General features: G+C 34.8%; 1 protein-coding gene and 1 non-coding gene across 3 annotated transcripts in view; one reads left to right on the top strand and one right to left on the bottom strand.

Annotated features, from left to right (window-relative positions):
• LOC109848084 (uncharacterized protein At4g18490) overlaps nt 1–20073 on the top strand; it is a 26573-nt gene extending 6500 nt beyond the window's left edge. Inside the window, exons 10-18 of one of the 2 annotated variants that reach the window (XM_020417400.1) lie at nt 802–984; nt 1080–1233; nt 2402–2466; nt 2543–2582; nt 2707–2864; nt 2979–3147; nt 11033–11197; nt 19578–19688; nt 19771–20073. In XM_020417400.1, coding sequence (XP_020272989.1) covers nt 802–984; nt 1080–1233; nt 2402–2466; nt 2543–2582; nt 2707–2864; nt 2979–3147; nt 11033–11197; nt 19578–19688; nt 19771–19824 — 1099 coding nt within the window. In that variant the 3' untranslated portion in view covers nt 19825–20073. The remainder of the gene's footprint in view (nt 1–801; nt 985–1079; nt 1234–2401; nt 2467–2542; nt 2583–2706; nt 2865–2978; nt 3148–11032; nt 11198–19577; nt 19689–19770) is intronic. The other variant, XM_020417408.1, reaches the window with a different exon arrangement.
• Nucleotides 22085–22157, bottom strand: TRNAF-GAA. The gene has a single exon. It is a non-coding gene; the product is annotated as a tRNA-Phe (tRNA).

The raw sequence follows: 25759 nt of genomic DNA, 5'->3' as shown, positions 1-25759 counted from the left end.
CTGGCGTTTGCTGCATGTTATTGCTGTACAGCTGTACCCTCTCTTGCATAAATTGTTCTCAGTTTTGCTACATGCTAACCCAAATCGTGGCAATAATCTTAACCCACCAGATATTATTGTTTTGCACATACTGTCAACATGTGCATATGTAAAGTATGTCCCTTTTTATCCTTAAAACCAAATTTAAAACCTGTTCCCACCTATCAGCATTTTTTTATGCCACCCAATGAGTGATCTTCAACTTTCATCTTGGTCTATATGTCAAAAACATATTAAAAAAATACTTCAATGCATTGAGTGGTCCTATGCTATTACGCAAAACTAGTTTTATGTTCTGAGTAGTCACTAGGTTTGAGAACTTTAAATGAAACTGTTCAAAATACAACTGATTAGTTCACGTGAAAAAAACTTCAAAACCCCTTTACCTGTTAGTACCGTCTACAATTCTAGTAGCATCCTGGAGAAGCACATAGGGAACATATTGGTCATTTGATCTAATAGCCAAAATATTTTAAGAAAAAATAAGTTAAGAGAAATAAGTGTTTGGCAGGTTACTGAAAAGTGAACCATCAAGTTGACAGAAACTGGTTAGCATAATTGCAATTATCGTTGGTCATGCAGCCAAGTAAAGAAGCATATTTCTTCACGATTCGAGTCATTATGTAATAAATGAAAATATTTAATCCCGAACTAGGGTTTTCCTTTGTTCTTATATCTGTGTGATAAGTCATCAAATTTCATACCCAGTTTTCCACTGATAAATCCTGTGATTGGATAATATTTGCATCAACTTTTTTGCAGATTCAAACTTGAAGCCTCCGTATTGCAGCAAAAGATTGTTGCAAAAAATACAGCAAAGAGTATCATCCCAAATTCTGTTTCTAGTGTTGTATCTGGGAAAAGCTCCAAGATTGTTCCCATTGAAATTAATCGTTCTTCTACCAAAGTTGACAAAACATTTGATAGTAGATCGAATATCTCGAGGTACTGGTCTCATCTATTTTATCCACTTAACTTCCCCCCCTTTTCTGCTAATGCTTCCAATGACTCCGAAGTTAAAGGACTCTTTCCTCCTGTAGCAAAACAAAATTAAACTACAAGACTACAGAAGCAAAATCAGTGAGATTTTCTGAGGGCAACTCAGGGTTCTTCTTGCAAACAGAACCCAAAGCAAATTTTATAGAGGAGAAAAGTGCATCTTTGGCCCCACCTTTGAAGCGGAAGTCATTCGAGGTTCTTCTTGTTATATGCTTTTGTGTCTAATCTTCAGTGCTCTGAATATATGTGGTTTCTACAAAAATTGCAACAATCTTGTGCCCCAAAATTATGTAGTTATCCACCTTCTTTTTTTGTATTTTGTTTTCGTTATGCTTCATTAAGGTCTTATCCGTGTCACTTAGCAATAACCTTGTTATTTTTTCTACTTCTTCAGTCTAGGTTCATTTTGGTCCATCCCTAGTGTTTTCAGATGTTCTAGTACAATCCTACAACCTCTAGATTGTGTACTCATCTCTCTTGCATACCAATGAATGATAGGTCATAAGCTGGAGAGTCTTCATCCATTCAAAAGATCATTTACTGTAGTTAAAATAACTTAATTGGGGGGCAATTCCCCTTATTCTCTCGGTTGAAATCACCTCAAACTTTTAAAGTATTAACTTATTCCTTACAGTCTTTAGCAAATTCCTTCTTGCCAGCCTTTCATTTCAGCTATCAGTATGCTTGGTCATGCTGCTTTCTCCCCCTCCTCGCCAAAGCATGTGCAGTCCTATGAGCATCTTGTTAACTCAACTCCATGGTATTTTATTTTCATATGGACTAAAGAATACCTGTGATTTCTATATGCTAGATGTGATCAAGGCTGGATATGTTTAGCCATCTGAAAGCACCTTAAAAAGGCATTCCTCTGTACTTCCGAACTATATTGACATCAAAGGAACTATGTTGGAGACTCCTGGTTTAAGAAATAAACACATAGGTGGTTGAAATGCATCTATTTTCTTCTCCCTCTAATTATGAACTCTATTAAGTAGCATTCTGGTTAGCAGAAAGCAATTACTGAAACAGAACATCTACAATTTTATTCAACATTAGTTTTTTTTGTAAATTATTGTACCTTGCGTAAGCCTGTTTAAGTATATTTAACAGTTTCAGGTGCAAGTAAAGATAGTTTATGATAATTATTTTAAAGATGTCTTTTTTTTTGGCTTCAGAAAATAGGCTTATTCATGGTAACCATTTGCATATTTGTTATATATGCTGGAAACTGCTAGTACCGTGTAATATTTCCATACAAAAGGAAATATTCCTACGTATGTTCTTTTGAATACAATTTGGCTTCATAGTTTTTGAAGTGGATTAAAACTGAACCTAAATGTCTCTTCTACATGAAACACTGCAGGATTCAACAGATAATCCGAAGAAGTTGAATCCATTAAAGCGTGTCATGAAATTGACTATTGGAAGGTATACCTAGGACATCAAACTGTGTTGCCTCAGTTAAATTCCTGAACTAATTTGGATGCTTTGTCAAATTCTGCAGGAAATCCCTAGAAATTTCTCCAAGAACTGAAAAGGCAGCGGTATAACACATTTGATGCGCATCATGCACATAGTTTTAGGATCACTAGTTTGTATTATGTTTATTATGATGGATATGTCGTTATAGTAAATTCTACCAGTTGTTTCGTGTTTGTCTTTTTGCAGCTCTCTGTACCTGAAAAGTTGGAAGCACATGAAAGTTGTGCTGTAGATCTGGATTCAAGTGGCTTTTCTGAGGTGGGAGACTTAACAGGCATTGAACTTCCAGCACCACTGGAGAAAGATGACGAAAAAGCTTTTGATAGTAGATTGAATATTTCAAAGTACAATGTCTTGTCTTTCCTCACTCCTCGACTTATCCTTTCTAATTTGCTGACACTTCCAGTGACTGAGACGTTGAAGGGCTCTCCTAACCTCAGTATTTGATTATGCTGTAGTATAACAAAGTCAAACAGAAAAGTACAGAATTCTGCAGCGTCAAAAGAAGCTGATCCAGCAAGAGGTTCTGAGAGCAACTCAGAGTTTCCCCTAGAACCAGCATCTACTATGGCATATTCTATCACAGAGAAAAGGGCAACCACACCTTTAAAGCGGAAGGCATTTGAGGTTCTTTTTGTTGTATGCTTTAATTTCATTATATTTAATGCTTTGAAAATATACGGCTATGACAATAATTATAACAAATCCTACCAAATATATTGGTCTTTTATGGTGCTCTTGTCCATTCTTTTTTAATAACGTCTCTTCTTTGTAGAGTGGTAGTAACCATGTTTTTTTTTTAAGTTCCACTGTCCAGTTTTGGTGTACACCTGGTCCTATTGGATTTTACAGTACAGTCCTAGCAGATGAAATTGGGTTATCACTGTCTATTGTTCATTTATAAAACCATCTAATTTGTTATCACTTATCCTTTCAGTTGAATCCACCTCAAACTTCTTAAGAACGAACTTATTTCTTGGCCTGTCATTCTAGCAAGTTCCTTATTGCTAATGTCAAAATTATCATTTCAACTACCCTCATTTTGTCCATGGTTCTAAAATTTTCTAACCCCTGTGAAGTACCTTCCTACTTTGTAAATATTCTTCTTCAAAATTCACGGATATTCTACATTCACCAGTACTAGAGATCAATGCCCTCTTAGGCTAATAGCCCACATGTGATCAAGACTGGTTATCTTAAGCTATGTGGGATTCTTACTTCAGTTCTAGAAACAGTAGTAATTAACATACTAGAAGAGTATACTTCTCACCTTATATTTATAGAAAACTGTGTTACTTCAAAGAAACTATGATGGGGCTCCGTACACGAGGAAATAAACATGCCAATAAATAAGATGCCTTTATTTCTTCTAGATATAAATTGTATCCTCTATTAAAGCAGCTTTCTCAGTAGCAAATAGTTAAATTAAAAATATGTAATATTCTCTGATACTAGGGTTTCATAATTTGTTGCATTGTTCACTATGAAAGTTTGATCTTTTAACTGTTTCAGTTGTTTGAATGGGCAATTATTTCTAAGATATTCNCCCGGGAAAGCAAGGTCCATTCTTGGGTGACACGCATCTTGTTTCACTCAAACCAATTAATTCTTCCATGCAGTGGAAATATTCCTACTTGCAGGATATTGTCTATATAAATTGGCTTAGATTTTTCTCATGGGTTGGTGTTGAAGCCTAATATTGTATATTACACCTCACGACTAAATAGATGGTTCAAAGAACTCAAATTCATTGAAGCGTGTCATGGAATTGAGCATCAGAAGGTATGCTTAGGACATAAAATAATATTATTGTTGGCGCATGTGGTTAAATCAGGAATAATACAGATATAAAGCAGCAAAAACTGAAAAGAAAGGTGAAGTATAGTAATTCAAACATCCCACATCCGAAATGCTTTGAACTCATTCAGTCTTAAGAGCCATCCTTTCTCATGATAGGATTCTAGGTGAGTCTTTTAGATGTGTTTCCTATCTAATACCCCATATCCGAAATGCTTTGTATTCATTAATACTTAACAATCATCTCCTTTACATGATAGGATCCTAAGTGAAAAGATCAAAGTTTTACTCGGGTAGTTCAGTCAGGTAAGGATAGTACTAGAGGAAGATCAAAGATCAATTAAGTACCTCGTTCCTTACGGAACGTGTTACGTAACTCCTAAATCTTGCCTTAGACACCGATTAATCTAAGAAAACTTGAACCCCCCTAGGATTTCACTTGTAAATCTTACTTGACTTTTGAACCAATTATCTTATCATTAGTAGCATAAGCTTTGAACTAAAAACTTGATATAAATGGTAAATATTTGTAAGACTTACAAAACTTTGAGACCCATTCCAATAGATGTCCTTTCGATTATGTCCTTTTTCAGACCCTTAGTCAAAGGATCAGCGACATTCTCTGAAGATCGGACGTCAATCACAGAGATGACTTCTTGACAGATGAGCTCTCTCAAATAGCCATACTTCAGACGAATGATCCGCTTCTTTCCATTGAACATCGAGTTAGCTGTCACAGCACTCGCCGCTTGATTATTACAATAGATAGTAATCGCGCCTTACAATTCTGTCAATTGAAGGTCTCGGAGAAAACAACTGAGCCATTCAGCTTCATTTCCTGCAGCACAGAGTGCGAAAAACTTAGATTCCATCGATGACTATGCAATCATTATCTGCTTCTTAGACTTCCACGAGACGACAGCTCCACCCATAGTGAAGACAAATCCTCCAATAGATCTGCACTCATCTGGTTCTGAGCACCAACTCGTATCTGAATAGCCTTCAATTATAGTCGGATATCCAGTGTAGAATAGGCCCAGATCTGTAGTTCCTTTTAAGTATCTCATCTATCTCTGGACATCATCCCAATAAAGCTTTCCAAGATTACTTGTGAACTTATTAAGCATTCCTACAGTGAATGTAATGTTTAGCCTTGTGCAGCTCATCGCGTACATGAGACTCCCAATGATCTTTGAGTACCTCAGCTCAAGGTTTTAAATGTCGGATGTCAGGTTCATATCGGATGGTTGAAATCCATATCGGATAGCGAAAATCGAGGATATATCGGGGGACATTAACTAAATATCGGATTGCCATATCGGGTAGTGCGCATATGTATAATATCATGTCCTAAATGTAATCTAAGCATTCATAAATTCAATATAAACATACTTTATAAATTCTATAGGCTAAACATATAAAAAAGTAAATAATATATGGATTTGGGTTCATAAATTCTTTTTATCGGGTTTATAAGAAACCCTTAAACATGAGAACGAGTCAAACGAGTTTGGGTATTTATCACTAAATCCAAACCCGATAACAAAAAACAGATCTTAAAAAAAAACCATATCGACCGATTCTTCATAACTAAAAAATAGGCCGATATGCTCGATATGACCCTGATATTTCCGATTTGGCCCTGAAAACCGACATACGAGTTGAAAACGTCCATGTCGTATCGGTCAAGCCCTCAAACCGATGTCGGCCGACACGTCGGATATGTCAGCCGATATTTAAAACCTTACCTCAGCTGCTCTACTGGTCTTTCAGTGTTTGGTTGAAGCTTCTTGTTGTAATCGTATGACACTGATAATTTTGACAGGTCGTTGTAGTCATACTTTCTTAGCATGCTTTCAACATAATGAGATTGGGAGAATCCAATACCCTCTTCAGAATATATGATTTTGATTCCGAGATCACGTCCGCAGTTCTAAGGTCCTTCATGCTGAACTGAGCTGAGAGAAATTTCTTGATAGATATTACTATCTCCAAATCACTCCCGATGATGAGTATATCATCCATATAGAGGCAGATAACCATCACATTTTCTTCAGCGACCTTGATGTATAGGCACTTGTCAGATTCACTGACTTGATGCCCATTGTTGTGAACAACCCCATCGAACTTCTCATGCCAGAATTTCAGTGCCAGTTTAAGTCCATATAGAGACTTAACAAGTTTACAAACTTTATCAGGAGCATCAAGTCCTGGTTTCTCCATGTATATCTCTTCAGTGAGATCTCCATTGAGAAAGGCAGTCTTCACATCCATTTGATGTATGACAAACCTTTTAATCGTAACCCATGAGATAATCACTCTAATGGTAGTGATCCTGCAAACTGGTGCATAGATATCAAAGAAATCTATACCTTTTTTCTGAGAGAATCTTTTCGTCACCAGTCTTGTTTTGTACTTCTCAATAGTACCATTAGGACAAAACTTCTTCTTGAAGATCCACTTGCAATTGATAGGCCTTACACCTTCAAGTACATCCATCAGCTCCCAAGTGTGATTATGGATTAATGAATCCATCTCATCATCTATAGCTTCTTTCCACAGAAGAACGTCTGTTGATTGCATTGTTTCTTGAAAAGTCTGTGGATCTCCTTCCACATTATAGATGATGAAGTCATCTCTAAAATCTTTATGTCTTCTGATACGTTTGGAAGATGATTCGATAACTCCATCATCATTGACACTTTCAGTTTCTCATGAAACTGGCTTCTCTTGTGCATCTGACATACTAGCCAATGTTGAAAATAACGTTAACACATAGTGTAACGCTTACCTCTGGTTAGGTTACAATAGCAACAACGCATAGCGTAACGTAGGTTAAATAATTTATTATTATTTAAATAATTTATAGATATATAACATTCAAAATACTCACATTTAAAAATTATTTTCACAAATACCCATAATTTAAGGGTATATGTGCAAATCAGCCAATAAACGAACAAAAAAAACCCACATCAGACGGAAATGCCTCCTACGCCGTCAACTCTGTTATAAAAACCCCATCCTATCCTCAGCTCTCTGCTAATCTAGAGAGAGAGAAAGAGAGCCGACCTTATCCTCTTCTAATTCCTTTATAAAAACCCCACCCCATCCTCACCTCTTCCCTCATCATCTCCTTCCCCCCTCCTCTCTCTCTCTCTACGAACCAACCCTCTCTCTCTCTCATCAGTCGCCGTCACCATGTGTAGCGGCCCAAGAAAACCCCAGTCTCCTAAGTTCGTCGACGACGAAGGCCCTAAGTTCGATGACGACAATGAGGACCTGAGACGAATACGAAGACGAGGGCCTGAGACGAAGACGACGATGACGAGGACCTGAGACAAAGACGACGACGAGGGCCTAAAACGAAGACGACGACGAGGGCCTGAGACGAAGACGACGACGAGGTTAGAATCTGGGCGACGACATCTCTTTTATTTTAGGGTTTTGTTGAATTTGAAGTCAATCACAGTCGTTGATTTTTTTTTAAAATAAATCCTAGCTATTAATCAAATAACGCAGGCTAAGCAACGCTACGCAAAAACGCCACAAAACGTACGCTATGTCCGAAATAGCGTACATTATTTGTGATCTGCGCTATTTCAAAACGCTACATAGCGTTAACCCATCGCTACGTCACGTTAAACGCCATTTTACGCCATATAACACTTTGTTTTCAACATTGATACTAGCATTCTTTGTTATATCTTTGAGCAATAAGCCTTTATCTTTGATAAACTTATCCTCAAAGAATTCTGCATCCCGAGCTTCAATGATGGAGTTGGTTCCAACATCCAAGAACCTGCACGCATTGCTATCTCCAACAAAGCCAAGAAACACACATTTGTTTGCCTTTGGCTCGAGCTTAGGTCTTCTGATATCTGGAATTCGAACGTATGCGAGACACCCTCACACTTTGAGACTATCTAAAGAATCTGGATACCCCAACCATAACTGATGAGGGATATTATCATTTTTGGAGTAGGGTTCTCTGTTCAAAATTCAGTTTGTCATCAGCAAAGCCTCTCCCCAATAGTAGGTAGGAAGAACAGATATGATTAGCAACGAATTTATCATCTCGGTCAATGTGTGATTCTTTTTTCTACAATCCCATTAGATTGCGGAGAAAATGGAACAATAGTTTCTGCAATGATTCCATGCTTCTTGAAGTATGTTTCTGACTCCTTAGATCAGTATTCTCCTCCTCTGTCGCTCCTAAGTCTTTTCACCTGCAGTCCAAGCTGCTTCTCCACTCGAGTCCGAAACTCGACAAACTTGCTGAATGCTTCATCTTTAGATTTTAATATGTAAACGTGGCAGAAGCAAGAATGGTCGTCAATGAATGTGATGAAGTACTTCTTGCCGTCACGAGTGACGAAGCTCTTGAAATCACAAATGAATCAGATTCAACAGGTTGGTGCTCCTCGTAACACATGAAAATGGCTTCCTCGTCAGCTTTGCTTGCGCGTAAACTTCAACCTTTTCATGTTTGTTACCCTCACATTTTGGAAGTAATTCTAACTTCTCTATGCTGAATTTTTTTTTTATAATTTACATGTCCCAGCCTATTATGTCATAACATAGAGGAGTAAGCAGAAGAGGATACTGCATTTACAACGGGGTTGGGTGCACTCGTACTAATTTTATACATGTCATTAGTACGATATGCATTACCAAAATATATTTTCTTGAAGGATAACACAACCTTTCCTCCTTAGAAATCCAGCCTCATGCCTGCATCACACAGTAGTTTTTCAGAGACTAAGTTTTTGACAATTAAGGGAACATATTTCACATTCTTCAATGTGAGTCTTTCCTGAAGAAAGAGTCAGCACCACAGTCTCAGTTCCAAGAATAGGAACTACAGAACAAACAGCCATTGATACGTTCTCTTTACCAGCAACATAAGAAAAGAATAAATCTCTGTTGGAGCAGACATGACAAGTAGCACCTGTATCTAGCCACCAATCAGAAATATTATTGGGAGTTGTTACCTGGAAGAGCATAGCCACACAATCAACTTGATTGACATTGTGCGTTGTTTCCTTCTTTAGTGCTTTACGGTCTTTGGCAAAATATCATTGCTTCCCATAGTTGAAGCATTTGCTGCTTTTCTTAAACTCCTTCTTCTGGACGTTCAGGTTCTCTGAATTCTAGTTCTTCCTTTTGTTAAAGAACTTCTTATTGAAAGATGAATTATTATTTTTCTCAGAGTTAGCAGCCACCATGTTAGCAGACGACTTCTGCTTAGCAAGGAGCTCAGTCTTCGTGCGAGTCCGAGTGTCGTCCTCGATCCGAATGAACCTCTTCAAATTAGACAGAGTTATCTGTCTTTTCCTTCTCCGAATGTCAGTGGAGAATGACATCCAAGATGGAGGAAGTTTGTTGACAATTGCACCAGAAATGAAGGTTTGATAAAGACTGATCTTTTCATCCTTCAGCTTCATAACAAGCTTTTCAAGCTCTTTAACTTGAGGCAAAACTCAGTGTCATCTTCGAACTTTACGTCCAGAAACTTATCAATGAGGTGAGATTTGGACAGCTTCTCCTCATCCTTGTACTGGTCCTCCAAAGCATTCTAAATTTCCTTTGCAAAGGGTTTGTTGGTGTAAGCATCTGCTAGATGATCGGTTAGACAGTTAAGAAGATAACTCCTGCAGAAGTGATCATCTCTGGCTGAAGAGGCTTCAGCTTCAAGATCTTTTTCAGAGTCTAGTTTCTCCTCAGAAACCACATAGTAGATTTTCAGGAGTTGCATCCCGAAGATTACTTTCTGACACTATGCGTTAAAATTGGAACCGTCAAAGTTTTCTAACTTAAGACAGTCCACTCCAAGAGTCCTTATAGGATTCATGGTAGATTAAAATATTGTTTTAAGATTGTTGGCACATGTGGTTAAATCTGGAATAATACAGATATAAAGCAGCAAAAACTGAAAAGAAAGCTGAAGTACAGTAATTTAAAATTTTTTAACTCAGCTGCTGTGCGTTTGTAAAACGCTATGTTTAAAGCAATATTTGGCATATTCCGGTGTAAGCATCCTAAGACCAAATTGCTTTCAAGAACAGCAGTATAGTACTCTTGTGTGCACCAACCCAGTACTGTCAAGATCTCCTCGATCTCTAAGGCAAAAGATCACCTTGATCTATAAGGAAAAGATTTCCTCGATCTATCAGACATTTCGGTCAAGGCAATGATCTCCTCGATCTATAAGACCTTTTCGGTCCAGACACTGTTCTTACGAGCACTAGCTATTTTACAACATATATTTGTATATATTTATTGTTGTTTTTGGAATGAATTTTCCTTAAGGATTTAGGGTCTATTTATAGCATTTGGGAAAACACTATGCACTAATAAAATAATATTATTTTACTATGCAGTGAAGCCCATGTCCTAATTTTCTTCGGTGGGGTCCACCACTTTATTTTAAAAAATTAAAACATGGGCAGCTCTATTAGGCATCAGCCCATGTGAGAATTAAAAAAATATTGAACAATTATCTCTAGTAAAATTTAGAGTTATTTGAAGGCTTTGTCTAATTTGACAGGATGCCATCTGAACTTTCTCTCAGAACTGAAAGGGCAGTGGTAATTTTGTTGAATATCATGCACATAATTTTAGGACTGCATCCGTTTGTGTTACTCTTGTTCTGATTGATATGATGTTATAGTAAATTGTAATGTTTGTCTTCCTTGCTTTGCCTTCTTTTAAGGTCCCCGTGACTGAAAAGTTGGAGGCAAGTTATACTATTACTTGTGCTGGCGATTCAACTGGTGCTCCTGAGTTGGGAGGGTTAGCAGGCCTTGAAGTTGTACCATTAGCGGAGAAAGATGAAAATCTTGAGAAAGCTGAAGCCTACATGAATAAACTTGATGATGTGAGTATATTGCCCATTTCACGTGTCTTACTTATTTGGTTGTATGAATAAGCCATTCCTTTTCTCCAAAAGAAAAACACACACATTGAGATAGAAAGTGAGAAGAAAAATAGCAACAGTAAGAGTATTTCAGCTTTGGATACCACCACAAGTAGGGGTGCTAAACCGTATCCATATCAGTATTTCAGCTTTGGATACCACCACAAGTAGGGGTGCTAAACCGTATCCGTATCCGATGAAATATCCGTAACCGTATCCGTTAGGATACGAATATGGTTACTCAAATCTATAACCGATAGGATATGGTTATGGATATGATTTTGTAGTGAAATATCCGTATCCGTATCCGAAATATCCGAATACATATTAGTCATACTCTTACGATAGTTTCGATTCTTAGATTATGGATTTGTGGTTAATTTTGATGATCAAGATGACTAATCTTAACTATTTAGTTATAATGGACATATTAACGAACTTTTTTGTATCACATGAACTATGTTTTTCTCAATACTATCTAGTTTTCTCATATCTGTTTTGTATCCGCATGCATATCCGCTTATATATCCGCATGTATATCCGTAACCGTATCCGATTTTAGCGGATATGGTTATAAGTTTTTCTTACCGAGGTATATCCGTATCCGTATCCGTATCCGAGATGGGTAAGCGGATATGGATATGGTAAGCATCATATCCGAGCCGTATCCGGACCGAATGCACCCCTAACCACAAGTGATTCCTTGATGGTTGATAAATAGAGTTTGAATTTCATATTGACCATTCTAGTGAATTTTAACGACATTATGAATTTATAAATTTGGAGCTAGGTTTTGTGGATATATTCTCAACATTTATTGTGGTTTATGGTTTTCATTTTCAATTATCACTAATATCAACGTAAAGTGATGTTTCTAGATCCACAGAAATATATTAGATTACAAAATGCAAAATACTTGTTGGTGCCCCTTATTCACAGTAGTTAAGCCCCTTGTAGTGTAGAACGACTGGGGTTCACATTCCACTTGCACTTTCTATGTGACCATTGGGTCGAAATTGACGAAAATGAATAAACATAGTAGGTTATAACTTATAAAAATAGCCAATTTTGAAGCATGGATAATTAATTGTCGTCAGGTTGAAACGGACAAAAAAGGACAAAATCGTGGGTTATAAGCCATGAAATCACAAATTTTGACGTAAGTCAAATAATTGGGTTGAAACAAATAAAAATAAACAAAAATTATGAGTTACAGTATATGAAAATCATGGATTTTAGAAAAGTAATTTTTATTGGGTCGAAATTAAGGTGAGTACAGTTTGGTCTAAACCAAAGTTATTGACGAAACTGTTCGAACTTCAACAGTTCAATTCAGTGCATATTCTAATTCAATTCAGGTAGGTTTAAGAAATCTCAACCCGAACCGCCCATAAAGACCGAACAAGATATAATTACATTGGGTTTAAATTACTGGGTTAGAGGGTGTTGGATTTCAACCTAATTGGACTTAATCTAATCACCTTAATAGGACGTTTTCTATTTCCTAAAATCATGTGATAGATCCTCAAATTAGGTGGTACCTGAAGTCTCTAATTCCTAATCGTTGTTGTACATTTGAAATTCAGTGGATGAAATTAGACCAAATAGGATTCCACTATTGCGATAGGGATTTCCGAAGAATAGCGATTGAAAAATAGTGATTTTCAAGACCATAGTGGTTTTATCTCGTAGCCTAATATTGCCCATTGAACTCGAAATGTACAACAATGATTAAAGGAATTGGAGACTCCTATTACCACCTAAATGGAGAGGATCCGAATCCTATTCCAATCACGTGATTCCCATTTCAAAATTTATAGCCCAAAACCACATCTACAATGCCTGAATTGAGCAAGATTCTCTAAATTGAGCAAGTGTCCTCAAACTTTTACTATATCATTAGCTCCAAAAAAGGAAAAGATGCACATTGTTTGCTGCGAAAAAAGGAAATTTATCTGCCTTCCTTTTTACTAAAAGAAAAGATATACGTGAAAAGAGAGGGCTAAAATTTCTCACTAGCTAGAATCTCCATTATTTATGGTATTAATAGAATTTTGGGCAAGTAATCAATATGGAAATGTGAACTGCAATGAAAGTTATTTGGGTACAATTCAATTCTAGATTTGAAATCAGCCAATGGGGGGAAAATAATAGAACCAACCAAACTGACTCGAAAAGGATAAGGTCATTTCAGTTCGGGTTCTAGCACCAAGGTGGTGCAATTTCAGTTTGGCCAATTTCAGTCAAAACTGAATCAGCTGACCGAATGCTCGCTCCTACTCAAAATGGACGAAAATTGACAAAAGTTATGAGTTATAAGCCATGAAAATTGCAAATTTTAAACTAGACCAAATAATTTGCATTATGTTGAAACAAACGAAAATTGATAAAAATCGTTGGTTACGACTTTTGAAAATTGCGAGTTTTGAAATTCTCATAATTAAATATCATTGGTTTGAAACAAATAAAAATGGACAAAAATCAAGGATTATAATCCATGAAAATTGAAAATCTCAAAGTAAATAATTTCCACTATGTGGAAACAATTAAAAATGGACAGAATTTGTGAGTTATATTCTATGAAAATTGCGAGTTCTGAAGAAAAAACTTGGTTGAGTCATATTAGACGAAAATTGGAAAAAAATATTAGTTTACATAACTCATGAAAATTAAGAATTTTGAAGTACACCAAGTAAGTTCTAGTAGGTCAAACTAAATAAAAATGGACATAGATTGTAGATTATAATCCTTGAAAATTGTGAGTTTGAAGAAAAAAATACTTAATTGCTATTGGATCGAAATGGATGAAAATTTAAAAAAATCATAGGTTAAGCCAAGGAAAATTGTAAATTTTAACGTATGATAAATAATTTCCATAATGTCCAAATAAGGGGGGCTTATTGGTTGGAACAAATTGGGAATAAGTGGGAAAATTATTCCAATGGAACAATTTTATCTCTTTAGGATATTTTGAGTGATGTAAAGTGAGATAAAATGGGATAATAGGACAATTTGAGCCTTTCATTTGACAATTCATGTGGGATAATTGATGATGTGGCACCTTATTAAAATATAATTTTATCTATTAATTACTTCTAAATTAACTTATCCAATTGGTTTAGTATATTATTATAATATAAATATTATTTTACTTTATACTAAAATATAATATGTTAAACTATAATAATATTTTATTTTATTACATGATAATATAATATAATATATTGAATATATTATTACTTAATATTTTGTATATCATGTAATATATTTATAATATAATTAGCATGTATTAGTTTAAGTAATACAAAAAGGTTTGAAAATTATCCCAATTGCCTTCAAAGTGGAACAAAATTGTTCCAATATGGAGGTTGGGGTAAATTTTTATTATTGGGACAAAATTTTTGTATATGAGTGGAGTAATTTTATCCCAAGTGGTGAAATTATCTCACTAGTATTCCAAAAAACCAATCACACAAAAAGTTAATATCCTTGTTTCATTGTCCCAATGAATAACACTATGAAATAGAATTCTCAAAATTATCCCATTATCCCCCCAAATGTCCCAATGAATAACTCCCAAGTGAAATGGAAAGAAATTGTTGGAAATAGACTATGAAAATTGCGAGTTTTGAAGGGGAAAAAACTTCATTGCCATTGGGTTAAAATGGATAAAAATCGAAAGAAATCATGGGTTATAACACATGAAAAATTACAAAATTTTAAGAATACCAACCAATTTCCATTGTGACAAGGCAAATGAAAATAGACAGAAATTGTAGGTTACGATCCTTGAAAATTGTGAGTTTTGAAGAGCATGTAATTAATTGATATTAGGTCGAAATGGTTAAAATGGAAAAAATCAGTTACCACGCATGAAAATCACCAATTTTGAAAGGTGCATAACTAATTATTATTCGATCGAATGGGCTAAAAATGGACAAAAATTATGGGTTATAAGCCATGAATATCGCAAATTTTGAAGTACACGTAATTAAATTTAATTGGGTCAAAGCAGATGAAAATGGACATAAATCATGGGTTATAGCCCATGAAAATTGCATGTTTTGAAGTTTGTCAAATAATTTTCATTAGGTGAAACAAATAAAAATAAATGAAATCGTGGATTGCAGTCCACGAAAACCGTGAGTTTTGAATGCTGCTATTGGATCGAAATGGATGGAAATTTACATAAATCGTGGGCTATAGGCTATGTAAATTGTAAATTTTGAAATATGTTACCATTGGGGTCAAAATAAATAAAAATTATAAAATTATGAGCTATAGCCCTTAAAAAATTGTAAGTTTTGATGAACGCATAATAAATTGTTATTGGTTCAAAAAAGACGAAAATGGACAACATTTGTGGATTAACCCTTGAAAATTTTAAAATATTTCATTATGTCAAAATAAATAAAAATGTACATAAATCGTGGATTATAGTCCATGAAAACCACGAGTATTGGGGTAAAATAATTTAATTGTCATTGGGTTGAATTGGATGAAAATTGAAAACATTATGAAACATTATGGTTATAGGCCATAAAAACTCTGAATTTTGAAGCACGCCTAATAATTTCCATTGGGTCGAAACAAATGAAAATTATCAGAAATCGTGAGTTATAATCCATGAAACTTGCTGGTTTTAAAGGAAAAAACTTAATTGCTAGTGGGCCAAAAAGGAAAAAATTGAAAAAATATGGGTAATACCTAATGAAAATTGTGAATTTTTAAATATGATAAATAATTTCCATTATGATGAAACAAATGAAAATACACAGAAAGCTTAAATTACAACCCTTGAAAATCGCGAGTTTATAAATACACAATTAGTTGCATTTTGGTCAAAATGGATGAAAATGGATAAAAATTGTGGGTGAGTATGCATAGTTACTTATCATAGGGTCCAAAAGACAAAAATGGACAAAAAGCATGAATTATAAACCATGAAAGTTACAAATTTTAAGGTACACCTAACTAATTTTCATTAAGTCAAAATGGACTAAAATTAGCAAAAATCCTTGGTACTAACCCATGAAAATTGTGTAGTTTGAAGGACATCAAATAATTTCCATTAGGTCCAAACAAACAAAAATTAAGGGAGTCTAATTTTTTTAAAAAATAATTGCCATTGGGTTGAGATGGATGAAAATTATAAAATATCATGGGTTATACAAACTTAGAAAATTATAAATTTTAAAGTATGCCAAATAACTTCCTTTAGGTTGAAAGAAACAAAAATTGTGATTTACAGCTCTTGAAAATTGTGAATTTTAACCAATTTCCATAGGTCAAAACAAACAAAATAAGAAAGAAATAATGGTTATAATTAATGAAAATTGCAAGTTAAAAAATCTTAGTAACCATTAGGTCGAAATAGACAAAATTTGAAAAAAATGGTGGGTGAAAATTGCAAATTTTGAAGTACACCAGTAATTTCTACAATGCCGAACCGAGTGGAATGGACATAAATCATTGATTATAGTCCATGAAATTGTGAGTTATGAAGGCAAAAACTTAATTGTCATTGGGTCAAAACGGGCGAAATTTGAAAGAAATTGCAAGTTATAGCCAATGAAGATTGGAATTTCGATTAACACCAAATAATTTTCATTGGGTCGAGACAGAAGAAAATGGATAAACATTGTAGGTCACAGAAAATCGTGAACTTTAAAGTATGCATAATTAATTGCAATTTGGTTGAAATAGACTACAATGGATAAAAGCTTTTGGTTATAATCCATGAAAATCACTAATTTTTAAATATGTATAATTAGTTGTAATTGGGTCCAAAGAGGCAAAAATGGACAAAAATCATGAGTTATAAACTATGAAGTACAAAATTTAAAGTATACAGTGAGTCAAAACAGACGAAATAGACAAAAATCATGTATTATAAGTTATAACTCATGGAAATTAAATTGTGTATTGTGAAGTATATCAAATAATTTCCATTAGGTTCAAACAAACAAAAATGGACAGAAATTGTGGGTTATAGGCCATGAAAGCCGTGAGTTTTGAAAAAAAATTAATTATCATTAGGTCAAAATGGATATTTTTTTGAAAATCGTCGGTTGTAGGCCATGAAAATTGCGAAGTTTGAAGAACGCCATATCACTTCCATTAGGTGGAAACAAATGAAAATTAATAGAAATGCTAAGTTATGACAAATAATTTTCAGAGGTCAAAACAAAAAAAAAAGAAAAAGAAAAAGAAATTGTTGGTTATAGGCTATGAAAATTATAAGTTTTGAAAATAAAACCTAATTGCCATTAGGTGAAATTGGAGAAAATTTGAAACTTTTCGTTCTTACAGCCCATAAAAGTTACAAAATTTGAAGTATCTTGGATAATTTGTGTAGTGCTAAGCCAAATAAAAGTGGACAAAAACTGGTAGTTATAGTCCATGAAAATTTTGAGTTAGAAGGAAGTAACTTAATTGTCATTAGGTCGAAATGTGCGAAATTTAAAAGAAACAACGGTTATAGCCCATGAGAAACTTAATTGCCAAATAATTTTCATTAGGACTAACAAGCGAAAATGGATAGAAATTGTAGGTTACAACTCTTGAAAATCGTGAGTTTTAACATACATCTAATTAATTGACATAGGGTTGAAACAGATAAAAATGGATAAAATCATGTATTATAAGTTTATAACCCATGAAAATCACCAATTTGAAGTATGCATAATTAGTTGTCATGGGATCAAAATGGATAAAAATCTTGGGTTACAAGCCATGAAAATCACAAATTTTGAAGTTCATATAATTTATCTTTATTGTGTCAAAATGGACAAAAACCATGGGTTTATAGCCCATGAAAAATGTGTATTTTGAAGCACATCAAGTTATTTTTATTAGGTTGAAACAAACAAAAATTAGGAGAAATCGTAGGTTGTAATCCATGAAAATCGTGAGTTTTGAAGAAAAAAACTTAATTACTATTGGGTCGAAATGGAAAAAAATTGTCAAAAAAAGTAATAGTAAAAAAGTGAAAGAGGTTTATAGTCCATGAAAATCACCAACTTTAAAAGTACACATGTTTCGTTGTCACTAGATCGAAGCGGACAAAAAAGACAAAAATTGGAGGTTGTGAGCCACGAAAATCTACGTATAATTACCTGTCATTGGGTGGAAATGAATATTCTCATTATATCGAGGGTTTATATACTGGTACAAAAGGATGTGGTTTAGCTTCCCAGGTAATGTCGGATTAAAGAAATATGTACAAAATAATAGTGTATGCTATACGGTTCCTGGCAGAGTCTCAGGGTTTCATGGTGACACTGATGGGAAAATACTTAGTTAATTTAGACTGATAATAATGTAAAAACTAAACCAACTATCTGCCTAAGGGGCTTAGGCTATGCAAAGTGGTTGCCAAAAGTAAGAACAGTTCAGAATACTAAAAGGTGTGTGTGAGATAGGATTTATTCATGATAAAAAACACCCAGACGCAGAGAGAGAGGGAGGAATTGGAAGGAATAGGCATGAAGGCAATTATTATCCTCTTATGAACTGCATTTGGAACAGCCCATGGAACAGATGACCCTTGATAAATAATCAAAAGGAATTCAACAACGTGAAATGATAGTAAACCTAATCATACAGAATCAATACAAGAGCATCAACCTATTTTGTCCTGGACAGTTCGATTAAAATTTCTTTGCCACATTGGATAGTCGACAACATGATAAAGCTATTGGATACCATGCATGTTCCATGACTGAGAAAGCATCTTGTGAAGAGAAAAGGTCACTATTGAATTAAAGCTGTGCATAAAAATATTGAAAGTTTAACTATCATACCTCTACGTACCCTGTATGTTTGGAATTGACATTAAACCAGCTTCTCGATTATCATGATTGTTGGTTATTCTGTTTCATGATTCTTCCATTAGTTTGATCTCTGAATCCATTTGGTTCGATCTGAACCTGTTGGGATGTCAGGAACCCAATAATGCATATGGTATTATGAAATTGCAGTGTGCTATTTTCATGCATGATTTCTGTCCACTCTAAGTTACAGGAACTGACTACTGAGTATGAACTGACTACCAAATCTTTTCAATATTCTTACCGTTTTGTCTCATCCACATTATATGGTCATAGTTAAGGGTATTATTACAATCATTAGAAGGAACTAAAAAAGTTGGAGTGAGACTGTTATGATGGTCGATAACCAAGCACATCTCTGAATTTAGCTGAAGGAGTGAAGGCCAAGCCAATAAGCTGACATAAGGCTTTGTTTTGTTGTATCCATCCAAAAAATTATGAACATAGAAATTTTTGCTTGTATTCATGAACTATTAAAGGCATTGAATTTCTTATATTACTCTTTGCAGATGTGCCACATGCTGAGAAAGAAACATGAAGAAGCTAGAGAGTTGCTGGTTCGTGCTGTTGTAAACAATAACACGCTGATGATGCTTAACCATCCCCTGTTCGATGAGAAGATATCCTTTCATATACATGTCCATTTTTAATCATGCTAACTTAAGTGGATATATAATATTTGTTTCTTTAACGATTAAAAACATCCGTTCCCTCCAGAACTTTGCCAGCAGCCTGCAGTCCAAGAACTTCTTCTGAACTCCGTTGTTGCTGTTTCCTGAATGGAGGGACTCGAGACCCAGTACCTGCTTAAACTACTCTATTTCACGCTTCAAGTGGTTTGATCTTAGTGTACACAGACATCTGAGAACTTGAGCAATAATTTCAGACCACTATTTTCTACAGTTTTCTGTTTCTAGTGATGGATTTCTGAGCCAACCGATATATGAGCGATGCTTAAATTTGGTGCTTGCTGCTGCTAGAGTAAGTTGACGCATAGTATCTTCATCAGCATTTTCCACAACAAGGTTATACATCATGATCTATTGAAACTGATGAAGGAATTCCATCAAAATATAATTAAAATCAAATTTGATATAATAGGATTCTATCATGTTATAATGAAATTTTGTCCGATTAAGTGTAATTAGATCCGGAAATATTCCATGCTCTATCTACTCGCTCAGCATTCGGTTTTCCTTCGCAATTATAATTCTTCATTTATAGCATATGGTATGAGATTGGTCGTCATCGATCCTACTTACATGAGATGCGATAGCTACTCAATTAGTTCCAAACTATTCTGTAGCATGACAAATAGTTCACCTCAAATAGTTTACCTCGATACCTGCATTCCATCCGTGATAGAAAACACCAAGTTGGTCATATACCAACAATGTCTTGAAAGTATAATTTCACCTTCAAAAAGGATCGAACCAGAGTTGATTGCTCGGAAAATGATGAGGTGGATGATGAAATTTAGATTGCACTACGGAACTCTTATGCCCTGTTTGGATGGAGGGTAGAGAGGGGCAGGGGAAGAGAAATGAGGCTTTCACCTTGTTTGAGAGTTTTTTTAAGGAGGGTAGAGAGAAGGAAGGAAGGGGAAAGGAGGTTAAAATTGCTTGGTTCCGGGTAAAGGGGTGTAATGACATTCTTACCCCCATCAAAACAAATAAAAGGCCTGATGTGTTATTAGTATAAAGTCATTTATGTAAATTTACATATATTTACTTCCTTTCACCTTCATTCACCTTACTCAACTCCCAAACAACATATTACAATTCTCTTCCCTTCCCTTCCCTTCCCATTGTTTACCTTTCCTTCCCTACCCTTAGTAAACTCCCAAACACACCATTAAGTAAATTATACACGTGCCTCGGTTAACTTAAAGCATGACTTCAGAAGCCTATTAATCAGCTAAAAAAGAAATTGCTTCACATTTTTTAGTGCTAAGATAAGAAAAAAACCCTTTACTTTGAAAGGTTATCAGATACCCTCCTTACGACGTATGAGAAAATTCACCTTACCTTTAGGCATTATTAGAAAACTACCTTTAAGATTTTGTTAGGAAACCTCTTTAAACGTGAGAATCACAATTTTCAGTGGAAATAGTATCCACCATCCTAAATTTATCCACCCATGTGAAAACATGTGGCTAATGTTGTTAGGAGGCCTTTTGATAAAATATTAAAGATTAAAAAGGTTTTGAAAAGCCTTACAAAGGAAAGCTTTCTTGTTATAAGACTATCAACAATGGTTTTGTTTTTCAACACCCTACTTTTTACTTTTTACTTTTTAACACTCCACATCATCTTCTCTCTCTTCCACCTAATAATTCAACACCCACTCAACTTTTACACTCTACAATGGTTTTGTTTAATAAAATTCAACACCCTACCCCACCACTTTTATTTCATATTCTTATTTTCTCAAAAATCCCACCACCCAATAGCATGAAGACATGCGTTCAATCTACTCTCTCTCTCCTGTGTGTGGTCCTCTCCCACTCCTTATTCAACATGTTGAATTAATTCAACACAAATTAATCCAAATGGGATTCAACACCCTCTTTAACAACTCCATTAAACCAATTCAACAGTTGAATTCTTTTTTCAACACCTCCATTGTAAGTAGTCTAAGGGTTAAAAAGATCACTTACCTTTTGTTTAACCCTTTTTTAAGTTCGAAACTAGTCATATATAAAGGAAAGAAGATAGAAATTAAAAGTTTAATAAATAATGATAAAGTCGAAATTTCCTAAAGTCCCAGGGTTGAACATGTGAATAAACAAGCTTTAAATGCAGTAGCAATGAATGAAAAGGGTGCATATGCAAAAGGTGTAAACTGAAAACAATGCTGAAGTTGCTCAGTGTTAACTCATAAGGCCAAAATTGCAAGATCATTTCAATGCAGTGAGCGTTTACCAAATGTGCAATATCAATGAATTAGTGAAACTCAAAATATTAATAATGTGAAAATTGCAAAATCATTTTAGAAAGTTATAAAAATTACTACATGCGGTGAGCGTGGATCGAACACGCGACCTTCAGATCTTCAGTCTGACGCTCTCCCAACTGAGCTATCCCCGCTGCGTTATTTTACCAAACACTTCAAGTAATTAATCATTAGTATTTTTACTAGAATGCCTCAATCACCCTTTTTTATGAGCTGAAACAAACTTGAATTGCTCTTATACCATCTAAATTAAATCCCTCTATCATTATACCAAAACTTCAAAGTTATTGTAATAGTTGAGGTTTATATTTTTATATTGTAACATGTAGAATAAAAGGCGCTTCAGTCTACAATATTATTGCAACAATGCATTGAGTTTCCAACAACATTTCAATAAAAAATACAAGCAGACATTCGAAGGAGTAATTGATCTTTTTAACAACGTCATTATCATTGTTAAGAGAGTTCTCTGGCGATTTTTAAATCCGTTGTAGTTTCCTATAATGAAAATGGTTTAAAGTATTTTCCTGCAAAATCATAATAGTGTATGATAGTTTGGTGAAATTTATTCTTCCGTTTCCAATTCATGCATTTATATCAACCAAGAAAGAAATATATATGCCTACTCATTCACGCACCTTTTTCCGTAAAGTGAGACCAATAATTTTCAATGCCCAGTTAAGATGTTTATAATCTTTTATCAAATTAATTTAATTTAACATGGTCAAGTGTGATAGTGGCCAGAGCATAAAGACCAGAAAAACCAATCCAAAGATTTGATGGAAAGTTCATAGTTTCAGCTAAAGCCAATGAAAACTTTAGATCATTAGAGCCTTTTTGAGAAAGCATATTATATTAATTTGGCTTATGATTTCATAATTCAGTACGTGCTTTGACTTGCTAATTGGTTTCTGAGGAATGAGTAATCTAATCCATGGGCATAAATAAGAGAGAGAGAAATATAAGAATATTCATTAGAAAGTTGAAAGACGTGAGGATGGTTTGGTCGGTGTTTGTGTTTGGGTTTAATATATAATTGACCAATTACTCTCCCTCACTACAACTTTAGGACCTCAGCGTATGACAAAATGGGTTGTTCTCAGTGAAAATGACAAACTCTAGCATGGGATTTTTTTTTTTTTTTTGTCTTATTGAATCGGTCCCAGCTCATCAAAACCACAGTTAAGTAATCCTCGATCGATCAGAAGTTTTAAGGTGCATAAAATACACGTAAAATTTGTCCTCATCCTGCTCTTCAATCATCATCAGTAGACCTGAGCTGGTTTAATCTGCACCGCTTTTTTAATTACCCACTGGATTCTATTCGACAGTTGTTCTCCAACTGAACAATTTGCAACCAACAAAACTACTAGCAATCAATAATAAGTTAAATCTTGAGCCATTTGATCTAGGACGACGACAAACATGCAAGCTCGTTAAGGCATTAGAAAAGATGTTCTGCTTTTTTTTTTCTTTTTTAAAAAAAACCTTTTGAGGATGCCCATGGATGGGTTGATCTCTTGGTAGTGGAGTCCTAATCCTCCACATTAAGCTGAACAAACAAACTGCGAAGACGCCGCATGAGCAAATTGGATGAGGGCAACGAGTCAACAAAATGCATGAGGACTTCATTTATTTATTTTTGTGTGTGGATAACAGAAAATAGCTCATCTATCTAACAGAACTTCACTGTGCTCTCTGTTGGTCTTGAAAGTGAAGACCCAAACCTAGAATCAAAATTAACAATCGCATGAAAATTCAAGACAGGCCATGGGTGTGGTCTGCACCACACCAGGGTGTGGCAGAATCTGCCCTGTCTGCCATGGGTGTGGTCTGCGCCACACCAGGGTGTGGCAGAGTCTGCCCTGTCTGCCATGGGTGTGGTCTGCGCTACACCAGGGTGTGGCAAACTCGTTTTAGAATCCTAATCTGTTTGGGACTGTGTTTTGTTATAAATAGAAACGCGTCCCTTTAGGGTTTAAGAGAGAAAAAGAGCACGAAAAAAAGAGGGTTTTGAGGGCTCTTTGAGGTTAGAAATCTTAGAGAGAGAGAGAGGCCAATTGCAAGCATTGTAATCTTCTTCAAGTAATCAAAGAATTGTGTGGTTTGACTCCCGAGGACGTAGGCACGTTGCCGAACCTCGTTAAATCTGGTGTGTTCTTTCTTGTTTACTTTCCTACAAGTTTTTATCTTTGATTTGTGGTGAATTTCTTTCTTGCTCAACTCTCAAACACAAGATCCGGAAGGGTACGGATTTGATTTGATTATTTTAAATCCCCAACACTCTCCTGGCATTTCATTTGACAGATGGCAGAGGAATAAGACTTACGCTTGCGCCTTAGCGACAAAATTAGAAGCTCGATTATTGTCTTCTGTTTAATTGTGTAAAACTTTAACTGATCATATAGAATTCAGCATGGCATTGCACGTCTTCGATCATGAACATAGCAGTGTTAAGCTTGGCACCTCCCGTGACAGTCTAAATAATCACTTTCAAATCTTCCTCCAACCAAACGCATGAGGAATTGCAGGCAAATTCAGTGTGTTCATTTGAGGTTCCCTTTCATTAGTCCCTCCCAGGCTCCCACTCTGAGCTCCTTTTAGGATGGAAAATCTGCAAATTAACTGAAAAGTTACAAAATTGTCAGAAATAGCCAGGGCAAAAGGTTGATATAAACTAAAAAGCATATTGAAATTTTTATACCGAAATTATTAATTTGCACTACCAATAATATTAATATGCATACACATTGAAAACATTGGTAAAAAGGTCTGTAATTAAAAAGTCTCATAACTATGGGTGAACCAATAGTCATTTTCTACCCACCAACAAATAATTTCGTGGAGTTAACATTAATTCACGATTTCATGATCTATAACCAATGATTTTTGGTTATTTTCAATCATTTCTACCCATTAGCATATAATTTCGTGGAGGGTCGTCCATTCATAGTTTTATGAGCTATTACTCACAATTGCTCATTTTTAATCATTTCGATCCGTTGGCATCTAATTATGTGAAATCTAAAATTCATGATTTCATGAGTTATAACCCATGATTTTTGGCTATATTTAGTCATTCTGTCTCATTGGCAAATAATTTCATGGAATCTAAAATTCACGATTTTATTGAAAAATAATTTTACAGAGTCTAAAATTTACTATTTTAAGAGCTATCACCCCTAATATTTGGCCATTTAGTATTTTCGATTTATGGGTAAATAATTTCGCAAAGATCCAAAATTCACAATTTCATGAGTTATATCCTATGCTTTTTTTTACCATTTTAGTTGTTTTAACCCATCAGTAAATAATTTTACAGAGTCTAAAATTTATGAGTTCATAAACTATGATCAATGATTTTTAGCCATTTTTAGTTATTCGGACCCACTGGGAAATAATTTCGTGAAAGGAAAACTTCAAAATTTCATGTCCTATTACACATGATTTTTTTAGCCATTTTTACTAATTTTGACTTATTAACAAAAAATTTAGCAGTGTTCAAACTTCATGATATCATGAGCTATAAATCCATAAATTTTGGCTATTATTAGTTGTTTCGACCTATTGACAAATAATTTCGTTGAGACCAAAATTTATAATTTCATGAGCTATAACCCATAATTTTTGGTAATTTTCAGTCATATGGCCCATTGATAAATAATTTTACAAAGTTCAAAATTTACAATTTCATGAGCTATAACCCATGATTTTTGGCATTTTTAGTTGTTTCGAC

Source organism: Asparagus officinalis, chromosome 1, assembly GCF_001876935.1.
Source record: "Asparagus officinalis chromosome 1, Aspof.V1, whole genome shotgun sequence".
NCBI classification, from domain to species: Eukaryota; Viridiplantae; Streptophyta; class Magnoliopsida; order Asparagales; family Asparagaceae; genus Asparagus; species Asparagus officinalis.
The sequence above is the reverse complement of the archived record's forward strand: the minus strand, read 5'-3'. Positions and strand labels throughout refer to the sequence as shown.